General features: G+C 39.2%; 1 protein-coding gene across 6 annotated transcripts in view; it reads right to left on the bottom strand.

Moving 5' to 3' along the window:
• Positions 1–107: 107 nt before the first annotated feature.
• Positions 108–12,592, bottom strand: part of camkk1a (calcium/calmodulin-dependent protein kinase kinase 1, alpha a) — a 71,367-nt gene continuing 58,882 nt past the window's right edge. For 2 of the 6 annotated variants that reach the window (XM_088615710.1, XM_088615712.1), the window contains 2 exons: positions 10,943–10,990; positions 108–7,076 (listed from right to left, as the gene is read on the bottom strand). In XM_088615710.1, the coding sequence (XP_088471836.1) occupies positions 7,001–7,076; positions 10,943–10,990 (124 nt within the window). In that variant the 3' untranslated portion in view covers positions 108–7,000. The remainder of the gene's footprint in view (positions 7,077–10,942; positions 10,991–12,592) is intronic. The other 4 variants (XM_088615711.1, XM_088615714.1, XM_088615715.1 and 1 more) reach the window with 3 other exon arrangements.

Genomic DNA, 12,592 nt, shown 5'->3' with positions numbered 1-12,592 from the left:
TTTGCCTTCATTGCTTTGGAACTCCTACTCTCCGGGATGGTACAGGAATGGAAAATCTGCAATTTAAAATTGAAAAGAGAAGCAAGAAGCACACCTGATAGCAGCAGTAGGTTATGAACACCTCTTTATTGTCTTCTCCGTATATCTAGTGTACAAAAGCATGCAAAAAATAGCCTCTTTATATTGGTACATATTTACATAATAAGAGTTGCATTTCAGTCCAGTACAGATGCGCCATGCTTCGTATAAACAAAGACAACCTACAGTACATTCATAGTGATGCATTTACGGTACAGCCATTTAAACATACAGCAACAGACACCTCAACCACACACACACGTAGAACAGTTACATATTGTATGATACATAGCAGCAATGCTAAATTACAATGTTGACTTTCCCATCCACTTAAATGTTTCCTTTTTTCATTAGCCCTCTGATTACGTTGTAAAAAAACAGTACATTTTTAGTTTTGGTTAAAAAATAAAGCGCAATAATCCCACTGTAAACCCACATGACAGTCAGACAATAGAAAACACAATTTGGGAATGTGGGAAAAAAATCCATATAAGGATAGAAGGATAGTCTGGGGAAGAATTACAGTGTGGTTTGTGCAAAAGCCAATAAAAAAGCAGAGCATTCCTGATTCCAATTAACATCTTTTTTTACATATTCTTCATCAGTTACATAAGGAATGAATGTGTTATTAGATTAAAATACGTAAGGAATGTAAAGGGAAAAGGTAACAAAAATGAGACAGGATTTAGCAGAAGACTAAATTGTCTCCGAAGACACCAGCTCTATGAAGATAAAATATTCCACCTGAGACATTTTCATCGAGGAAACCCGTTAGCAGATAGTAATATCCAGACTCAAGAAGCTCAATGGGCCAGAGCTTAGTCCAGCAGCCTGAGGGTGACTCCCAAAAACAACAGGACACAGGATCCCCAGCAATGCTGGAGTCCATCATACAGCTGGACAGACCGTTAGCTGTTTTTCACAACGGTAAGAAACAGAATAATCGAAAGAGACTTCTGATTCTACAGCGTGCATCTTGCATCTGCTCTGACCATTCTGAAGCAAAATGGCCATCTCAAATGCCATAAAGTGTGCACAACATCAAATGATGTTTCTTATGAGAACTATGCTGTATATATGAAAAATCTACTATTAGATTCTCTTTTTTTTTAGATCTTGTGTCCCCCTTGACTGTTTATGAGCATGAGCTTGTTTTGTTTTTGTACATAACACATAACCACTCCAACCTCTGGCACCTTGGAAGTTTTTCGAAACTAGAGAAGGTGGGTTTTGTGCCTACTGCCATCATTTTCCTTCCAGATTAAAAAATAATAACCCTTCCAATCCTTCCACATTCTTCCTCACGTCACGAGGCATGTTAACAAGGACACCTGGAAATAAACTCATTCGTATTGTTAAATCATTCAAGACCAACCTCCAGAATACGTACAATTAAATAAATGACATGGGATTTGAAGAGGGAGAGATGAAAGCAGGTTGCAATATTTCTATTTATTTTAAAATGGTGGCCATGAATCCTTTAAATCTGAGATTCTTGCTCTTGGAGTACCACTGTTTCCGTTCCTACTAGGCCCTTAATCCCTAGTGCTAATTGATTCCTGTAACTGATCTGCTTATCAGTTTACTTAGTTTTTTATTTTAAAAAAAATATCATAAATAAATTGCATTATTTCCAGCAACCTGAGCAACTGTATGCTCAGTGTCAAGACAGAATTTCCTCCCTTATTTCTGAACAAACAGCCCTTACCAGGTGAACAGCTGATGATAGATATAGGTGGGAATGAGTGGTGTTACTTCTGCTGGTTCATTATCATTCATCTTCCATACCTGAATGAGGACAGTCCTGAAACACTCATTAGCACGGGGATGGCAACAGTTACAGATCTCATTCAGCTTTTTAACAGCTGAAACATTGTTCCCAAATGGAAAAGTAAAATAAATGAGTCTGTGATTAATCACTCAGCTGGGGTACAGGGGTTACAGGGGTTACCTAGGACCAGGACTGAGAACAACCAACTGTACTGGGGTATTTTTATAACCAAGACCTGAATTAGTAAAAAAGCCTAAACCAGCAAGTGAATCAGTTACTGGCACCACTCAGCAGCTGTTACAAACACCAACTGTGGTGGTTGATGGTTCTTAGTCTTGGTCCATGAGCTGTACTCAAGCAACAAGATTAAGAACCACTGCTTTAGACTGTGGTTTCCAACATTAAATATATTTGTCCCCTCTGGGGAAAAAAAGGCCTCTGCATAGCCAGCTAATGTCCAGGAAGCGTGGAGGGGAAGCATATTAGTGTAACACACAGTGCCTGATAAAGCACTATAAATTCATATGTACTGTACAACACAATTGCATCTCACCACTTTACTTTCCTCTCATTCTGCTTGGAGACATTTTTTCTTAATAAAGCAATAAAAAAATAGTAATATGGGGAATAAAACTAACTGTAAATTATTAGCTTATACATTCTTCAGTATTACAGGTCATTGCACGTTAAACAGCTTTTAATATAATTTCTATATACACTATATTCCATGCTTGAATAAACAACCAATTATGGCTTGTACTCAGGTAGGGATGTTAAAGGTGAGACCCATAAATCTGTGATCCCCCCTACTTTGATCTGCATCTGCCACATCATCAAGGAAAAAACAGTTGAATTTCATGATCCAATGGTCTTTTTTATCACACAGGCTCTACAGCACACTAAATTCAATCGACTAAATTCTTTTCAGCACAAAACAACCGCATTTAGTGTAAAATAAATCTACCTGTAAAATCTAGTGTAAAATTGACCTACCCCTAACACAGTTTTGTTTTGTATTCAATAGTCCTTTAGAAAGCATTTCATTTTTTGCTAACTTCACACCCCTCGTTTAGAGAAGCCTGACAGTGTGATCAAAATATGAAGCTCCCTTTTGCATTTAACACAAAAATCACAGTTTTCCGACATTGTTGTACTTGAGTCAACGAAGGATGAAGTCAGATAAGGAAAGCTATTTTACCATTAATTCTGTCAGAGACAGAACCAAGGTCCCATGTCCATATCACTGGAAATATCAAGACAAAATGACCATGAAACATCTATTACTTGTCCCCCAACAGCTCTACAGAAAGCACCTCCCCCGAGTTCAGCTACCTCAGATTACGAGCTTAGAACCGTCAGCCCAACAAAGCAATATCCAAAATCCAGGAGACATGCAGGATTTGACTTGAAATGATCATTTTTGTGGTTGCCAATCAATGCATCACTAGAATGAGGCCATTGTGGAGAATGGTTAAGACTCCACAGCAGAGGGTCATGGGTTCAAATCCCAGGCTCACCCTTGAAAAAGGTACAGTACTTTATCAAATATAAAATGTATAGTTAAAAAGTTAATAAAGTTGTAGTCTGCACTGTATAAAAGAATCAGCCACCTAAATTTCTAACAATCATGCCCTGATTTGAATAGGAAACCGTATACTGTAAGTCTTGTAATTGCCAAAATACAAAGAGAGAGTAGAATATTAAACCTGTACTAAATAGATACACGGGATTACTACATGTAAATACATGACAATGTCACACTACAGCAGAGACTAATAAAATTCAAAACATTCATTTCAAGGTTTTTATTCCCGTTATTTATTGGTTTTCATTTACATATATTAAAATGTGCTGTTCCTTTTCCATGGATTAATATGTCACTCTAATTGTCACATTCTAAATTGCTTGCTTGCACTGAACATGAGAAGCAACAGCGCTTCTAAATGATCAGGCTGTGTGTGTTGAAACTGTGGTGAAACAATAATTATGAGAGCCAGAAAATGAAATACAGTAATGAAAAATTTACAATGTGTATGATGCATTAAAACATACATAAAAGTCCTTAATGCTGCCTCATGTCGATGAAACATTTTTGTATCCAAAAATAAAAGAACATTCTCCCGATTTAAACATTTCTTGTAGACATTTGTTGAATTTTGTCAACACCATGTGCTTATCTAGACTTACCATAACTACCAGCTATCATGGTCACAGGAAACTGCAGGAAGTGCACACACACTTTTCAGGAAGTGTTAGGACATGAGGCCACTGACTCTCAGCTAACCACTGCTAAAATTAAACACAAGCTCTGTGCAATGCACAGCACGGCAGAGTGCATAGCTCACTAGAGGTAACAATAGTACACAAAAAAGAAAATCTGTGTAACCTTTGCAAACCTGAAGATGTGATCACAGTTAAACAATGGCTGGAGAATTTCCAACGGCCCCTACAAATGGCTGTTGATGTGCATTCTTGCTGCAGTCTTATCAATGATTGAGTATTCAACAACGTGCCACTTTGTGACTTGTGCCACTTCTAAGAACCACTGGGGTGGAGATTTGCATCTCAGGGTTTGAGATCATGCCCTATCTTTACTACAACCAAAAATACTGATATCAGAAGACCAACACCGCTTTCTTTTATACTGTAGCAATACAAGATCCATCTCATCAAACAAATGCTTAAAGCAACAAAATGTCAAACCATACATGTGGTTTCAAATGAACCCAGACCCCGTTAATGATAAAATGATAAGGGAATAAGCTACAAGTTTCATTTCAATTCCTGTGGACAAAAACAACTGTGTATTTCAATTTGCTGCTGTCAAACAAAAGAGTCTTAAGCTTGTACTAAACCCACTTTACAAGTGCATCAAGTAATTTTCCAAGAGTGCTTGTGCAATTTTTATTAGCCTAATTAAATAATTTTGTACAGAACAAAAATTATCCCAGGGAAAAGGAAGTCAAGGGAGGGAAATGCAGGTAATTAAAATAAATTGAAGGTATTTCAAAAACACTTTAAATCTAGGACACTGGTCATAAGCTAGGGACATGTTCGGATCTCAAAACTATTTCCCTCACTCAGTGTGTTTAATTATTGTATTTAAGCAATGCTTTTACATTTGTGATTGTAAGATAATGATATTCTACTTAAAATCATCACACACTTCGGCTATTAACAAGCTTTCATTTGAACACAATATGCAATCACTGGCAATTAGTGGTAATGACAAAATCTCCCTGTGATTTGAATCAAATCTGCCAGCAAACAAAACCATGGTTCCAAGAAAAGGCTGTAAAGTTTTGAAAGCTGTTCATTTTGATTAGGTCCTGATTGCAGGATTATGGCAGCCAAAATGAAAGAAAACCCTTTTTTGTGCTGTCACTCACTAAGGAAAAAAAAGCCTTTTCTTTAAAGGAAATGAGTGCTGCTGATTACGATGACTAATATGGGTGCCAGTGGCATCAGCTCTGCAGTTCTATCCCATCTTTCTAACAGTCCGAGCCAAAGGCTGTATCGCCTCACCCCAGTTTAACTAGGATTCATTTACAGAACACTTTTCAGATTTTTAGATTTTCAGAACTGTGTAAAGCTCCACAGCAATAATATCTCAGTAAAGAAAGTTTAAGTAAAGAAAAAAAGCTGCAAAAACACTAAAGATGTAACTCATCTTGAAGGTGTCAGGAACCCGGAGCAGCCCTGCAAGCACAGGGCACAACGCAGAACTATACCCTGGTCAGGATGCCAGTCCATGGCAGGACACAGACACAGGAATCATTTAGAGATACTAACTAGCCCTGCCAGCTAGTCTCTGGAGGTAAAACTGAGTAAAACTGTTCACTGGAAGAAAACCTATGCAGACAGAGGAAGTATGTGCAAACTCCATGCACAAAGCACTGTAAGCCAGAACAGAACCCAGGACCCAAGAGCTGTAGGGTTGTAGTACTAACCACCATATACTGCACCTATTTTTAGAAAAAATGTCCTTACTCATTCTTGGTAATAATTCAGAGACTGATTTCAGTATAACTCTGATGACTAGTGAGCAGCCGTGAATTAAATACATATTAAAAATCACTAAGTGAATACATGCTGTACATACAGTCTGAGCATTCCTGCAATGGTTTCCATGAACATTATTTTTTTTTGCTAACACCTATTGCACTATGGGACTGTGATATGTATGGCTAACAACTTTGCAGCATTGGCCTCCAAGATGTGGCAGTCAAATAGAAGCCTTCGGTTTGGCACAGCATTTGGGTGAACAAGTTCCAGATCATTGCAACTAGAGTGAGAATAGATGGAAGGTTCCAAGTCAACTGCATCAAAATACAATAAGAGTGCAGAACAATGGCAGAGCTAAACTGGCACTAGGAAGACACCTTCTCCTAATCATGCTGCTCAGTATTTAAAAAGGAGAACTCCTAGTTACTGTACAAGTACGGTAAGGGGAAAGTGGAAATAAAACCCACAGGGTGATACTTGTGTACATTCTTCAGAGTTACAAGATCACCGGGGATCTTTTCCAGAGAAAAGAGAGCTTAGGAGAAGGTTATGCTTTCTGTTTGAGGGGAGAGACGCAATGCACATTTCTAACCTTTCCCTCTCAACGAATGAAGGAGCAAACATACTCCAGGATGGACAACAAACAAGCATCCACATGACTGCGAGTACAGATCTTTCAAACCAGTTAATATAGATGCAAGCCTTTGCTTTGAATTGCAGGACTATTTGGGAGTTACAATAAGTCTCCATTAATTCTCAGCCAGAGCTGGGGCTAGGATTTGATATATAAAGCTGCCAACATATCCTTGAACTAATAAATGCCTTCTGAGCAATGAAGAGCTGCCAAATGTACAAGCGCATTTTTAGATAAGGCTAAACAGAGACACAACTGCAGATGAATACAGTCAGGTGTTGTTAGATACCACAGGCAGGCAGTAATACTAGCAGTCCCAAAGCACCGGTAAACCTTTCACATGACAGCATTTCTGTGTTCTCTCCAGACACTGGAGGTGGTTTGTTTTTCCACAGAGAAGGGGGCAAATTATAGCTGGTGTTAAGAAGGAAGGACAGACTTGATGAGGACTGGGGTAGGGGGAACAGGATTGGACGAGCAGCCCGAATCAGTCAGAGAAAACAGCAGCTCGCTCAGGAAGACGGCTCATCTTCCCTCACATCGGACAGCTCTGCTTCCCTGCTCCCATCACTGCTACTTTCCTTCCTGCTAGAGCAACAGAGAGGAGAGACAACGTGCGATTAATGCAGTGCACCAGGCTGGTGAGATTGTTCTGCTTCAGCTCATTAGATCCAGGCCAGAAAGAAACTCTGCACTTTGCTGTTTAAACACCTGAGTCAAGCACCCTCAAAAAAATACACAAATAAAACTCAGGGCATGATGTCAGAATCCAGCCTGTCCTTCTCTGTTAGCAATTAATCATTTACACGACATTCATACTATTTGAAGTGGTGATACAGAACTTTGTTCTCTCCAATTAGCAATGTTTACCAATCTTTTGATCAGCTTGCATTATTGCACAGGCAGTGATAGTATCATTCCCGATTTGCCTGCTTTTTTGCTGAAACCGTTTAATGGAAACTTAAAAAGAAAAATGTTGAATATTTCAAACTGAAATTTAAGAAATTAAGATGTAATCTCCAGGGATGATGTTTAGTGAGCGAATAAGAATAAAATTAGTCAGCAATGTGACCACCTGGTAGCCTGATGTCATCAGATGTCAGAAGCTAAGCAAGGCTGAGCCTGGTCAGTACTTGGATAGGAAATCAGGTCACTGCCTTAAATGGTGTTGGTGATCCAATAGGTGGCAGTCTTACCTCTGGCACAGACTACCAAACAGTACTGAGATACTGTGCTGTAGGAAGTGCCATTGTTCAGATGAAACATTAAACTAAGGTGCTGATGTCTTGTTCATTAAAGATCCAATGATTTCTTTAAATGACGTTTTCAAAAGAAGCTCCCAGTGAAAAGATACAATAACAACCCAAACATTTATTAATTTTGTTCATAACGTTTTCAGATCTGTATGAACAGGTTCATAACAGACAAATTAATACTGTATTTCCACACTGGCTTTAGAATGTCAGAGAAATCTGTCTAGACTTTGCTGGAACAGGGTAACATCCATTGTACTATAGGGTCCGGTTACAATTCACCCCCTGTCTGAAAAATGAATTGTATGCTATGAAGAAGAGGTTGCCTGTAAGAAACTGGAAACAGAAAGAAAAATCCTTAAGTTGGAAAGTCAAGGTCCACGAAATACGCTGAAGAGCACCAAGGCCGTGGAAAACAGACGGCTCTTTGGAGTGTGAAAGCACAGCAGATTGATACCGGTTTTCAATACAGGAGCGGAGAGTGACAAAGAGGCATGATAGGACCTCCTCAAACTGAGGAATCTAGGCTAACTTGGCCCTGCACTTCCCTTGAAGAATAATTGCAACGGTGCTTGAGATAACCTCCACTTGTGTATGTGTGTGCGGAGGGAGCTGTCCTTGTCCAGTCCAACCCTCACCAACAGCCCAATAAATCCTCACTCTAACTGACAGTGCTTGTTCAGAGAGGGAGGTTTCATTTAAAGATCTGTCACTAATCCACTTTATGTGATAAATAGATCCAGAACGAGCTCAGCCAGCTTCATTATCTGAAGCCTTAGGCTTGAGTTCACACAGAATACCAATGACAAGGCCTCATCTTTCACTTGGCTTCAAACTTTTCTTCTACTTGCTTTAACACACAATTGCCAGAATAGGGCTTTCTAGGGTTTCACAGTTTTCTTCAGATGGATTTTGAAACCACATCATCAAAGTAGCATCCGAAATGCGCATTATGATTGCAAGGAACAGGCGGAGTAAAAGGCTACCCTTTTGTCCTGTTTAAATCAAAACAGATCTGTAAAAAAAACAACAACAGAATAGGTCCAGCTGGGGGAGATATATTTATGTGACAGAAAAGAGAAAAAAAAATCCTTACAACAGAAACCTTAACCTCAAAGTTCACTGCTGCCTCTTCCTTGGTTTTTATTTTCAAAACAGAACGAAATAAAAGTAAAACAACATAATGCCTCCTCTGTCCCCCAAGCCCAGTATTTATGGTACCTAGTCCAACCCAAAGGGCCACTAAGCTAGAATAAGAAAGCTCCATTAAAGGCACTAAGCAATACCAACTTTAACACAGTAGCCACACCCTTCCAAACCTCACTGCCCTCCTCAGCCACCACCGAGCCAAGTAGCTCAAAGCTCCAAGCAAATCACAGCAAGATGGAACAGGATCCAGTTAAGCAAGGGTGAGAGATGCTGTCTATTCTGATTAATACTTACCTTGGAGAACGATCCATGGGGTGATTAAGAAGCTAAGATAGCAGCCAGCTCAGTCATATTTCCAGAAATCCATCATTCACTCCAGAACAGACCTAACTACACGCGCACAGAAATCCATCAGGTTCTGCAGAGCACTAGGTTTCATAGGGAAGAGCGCACAACGGGGTAGAGGGACTAAGGCTAGAACTACAGCAATCTAAAAAGATCTTGATTTGTTTAACACACAGCTTTGTCTACCTCACACTCTTTTCCAGATAAGAACTAAAAAGCTTAAGGAAGATGAGTTCCTATTACAGAAGCCATCTGTTTTTTGAAGGGCTCTGTATTGAAACTGGAAGGCTGTGGGTTTAAATCTCAGGTGGGGTGCCTCATTTTAACCCTTGAAAAGCTACTTTAAACAGATATATAGGCCCAGTTGCTAAAGACCTTCCTGACACACTTTGAAGTTCAGAAGTAGCATTTCTTTCTTCAAGCTTAGTCTAGCAGTCTAACAGCAAGCGAACTACACATACTCATTCCAAACCAGAGCAATGCAGATATTTCACTATGTGTACTAAAGGACCATCTACAGTACATTCTGTACACTGCTGAAACAAAAGCATAAGAGTAAAAATAATTTCCTGCACTGACATCAGTAGTCTCTCTTAAAAACACAATCAGCATAAAAAGTGTTTACTTTATTCATTTATCAGGATGCAAATATGCAGTTTAATAAATCTACAAAAACCTAGCTACAGCTGTATCTCCGTGAGAATACAAAACAAGACATTTCAATCTGCTTGCGTTTTACAAATTGTAAGCTCTTATTGTATTTTATCTGTAGCTTTTTATTTGACAGTGGCAGCATTGATGTCAGATAGGTTCTGTGCTGGTTAATTCAAAAAGTGTCAAGCAGATAAGAGTTGAGGAATATTTTGTAGGATTTGGGAAAATATGGATGCCTGTGGATAATCTTTCAGGAGACATGCCAGGCATCTTCCATTGACAAACATCCCTGAAGGCTGACCTAGATTTAGTGCACACCAACATTTGCTGAAATCTCTTTCTGCTTCTTCACAGTAATTCTGGACTCTAAGGCACAGTCTTCAGAGCTGGAGACAGCAGGCTTACAGAGGTACAGTACAGTAAGTGGTGAAATGCAGTGCTGCTTAAGAGACCAGTACGTCTGAGGAGAATGATTGAAAAAATAAAGACGAGGAATCCGTTTTTTTGTTTTTAATCAATAAACAGATGAGGAAAATAACCTGGTAATTATTCACTTCAGAACACAAAATGAATGACAATTGAGCTAATCACAAAAACTATGATTAGCCAGAATAAATGCCTGAATCAGTGGTGGCATATTTTTGCCACTCGTTTTTATTACTAAAATACTGTGCCTAAGATTAAGAGCTCCAAGCCTTTGGATCTTTTACACTTCTTCTTTTACACTAAGGGCTTTGAGAAGCCACCTTTAAAGGCACTATATAAAATAAAGTTTATTATTATAACTTCCTCTTAGCCAACTAGAAAGTTTTTTTTTTTTTTAATCTTGTTAATTGCAAGGCAAAGGCTAGCATGGCGCCGGGAAGGATTACTATCTGACCTAACAACAGCAACATAGTTCATCGGGACCCATGAAACTTATAGTCAAACAGAGGACACAAGATAGACAACACGGGCACAACTGGGGAAACACGGCAAAACTTCGATACCCAGGGAAACACAGATCTGCAGACAACAGGGGACTAACACCACACCAGCACAGCACACAGTTACCTTAATGAAGGATGAGCTTTTACAGAGGAGTGGAACAGCCACCTGTCCCTGCAGCAAACAGTGGAGGAAAAGGAGAATTTCAAAACGGGCATCAGCTGAGTGACTTGTATGGCATGAGAATGGAGAGAAGAGGCAGAGGAACTTGAATCAAAAGGACAGCACCCGTGTAGCACTCTGTTTTCCAATTTCCCCATCCTCTGTCAAGTGCAAATCACCACGGCAACCCTTTAGGTTGCCCTTTGCCCAAAAAGAGCCACGTGGGATCAGCGCAGAAAAACAACAAAAGGCCATAAAGCAATGTGTCCTTTGATTAAGTTCAAACTGTGACAATTTTGCACGGTAACTTGGAAAAATGATTGTGGACCAAACACAGCAAAACATACTCTGTTGAACCACTGTCTTTTTAACATAAAACAGGAAATTATCACACAGAATATACTGTTGTTATATACACACATAATCCTAAACGCTAGGTGGATGGTTGGGAATGTGACAAACTGGACGAGGGATGGTAAAAAAAATACTTTTGCCATTTTTTTCCTTCATATTTTCTACAAAGGTGCAGCAAAGTAGGAGGTCAGATACTAAAGGTATCTCACAGTGCTTTCTGTGCTGTTGGGCTTATATCAGAATTTCTTCACAGAACACTAGTCTTTCCAAGAAAAGGCCTAGCCTCCTGTGAGCAGATCCACACAAAGGCTTAGCTTAAGTTGTCATTTAACTTTACAGGTTTGTGTATGTCCCAGACAGCATCCCAGATTACAAAAGAAGGTGCTGAAAAACTAGGGGAGAAATTAGAATTCTGTACTTATGGGAGAACAAGATGGTAGCAATGTAGCACTTAAACAGTAACATAAACCCCCAAGCCAAAGTTTACCTGTCCCTTCTTCCTTGAGCCACACAATCCAGCTCACTATTGGCTTAAAATTTTGCTCTAGAAATAAAGAACTAAGTATTGTAAAACCGAAATTCTAGCCAAGAGGGAATTCATTGGTATAAAGAGATGGACCTGCTCTGTACAGCCAGTAACTCTTTATCTCATCAGGTCTGCTGTGTGAGATCTACAGAATGTCAGGGACAACATGAAAAGACCAATCAATCTGGCGTGTGGGACTTTATCTTCGGTACCAGATTCAACCAATTCTCATCATTTTATATTTTAAGTATAACATTGTAGTCCTTTACAGAGGTTCATGCGGCAACTGTTGTATAATAACCAAAAATAAATTCAAAACACTATATATTTTATATATATAATATTACCAGTGTAAATACTGCAGGTCTCATCTGGAAGGGATTAAAAATACTTTCTGTTTACTTCACTATTTCCACCAAGGATCAGAAGTGTGCTCTCTCTTGTGTGGCTAAATATTTCCTTCACGACAGTGAGATGTAGTTTGTTGTTAACATTGGCAGAGCCCACTATGAACATGTGAAGAAGGAATCATTGCAGTATTGTGCTTCTAATAACCCATAAAACAATGATCATCTAGGATCAATGATCAAGAGAGTTCTAACAGAAACCAATCCTTAGCTCCAGTTTGAGATACCCACTCTGGACTTTCTCTAAAGACACAATTACAAGCCTCGCCCCTCTAAAACTTCAAATGGACTTCCGAGTAAGATTAAACTACACATAACTACACATAA

The sequence above is a fragment of the Lepisosteus platostomus genome, chromosome 22 (assembly GCF_059453375.1).
Source record: "Lepisosteus platostomus isolate fLepPlt1 chromosome 22, fLepPlt1.hap1, whole genome shotgun sequence".
Lineage (NCBI taxonomy): Eukaryota > Metazoa > Chordata > Actinopteri > Semionotiformes > Lepisosteidae > Lepisosteus > Lepisosteus platostomus.
Note: the sequence above shows the minus strand (reverse complement) of the source record. Positions and strands in the feature narration are given on the sequence as shown.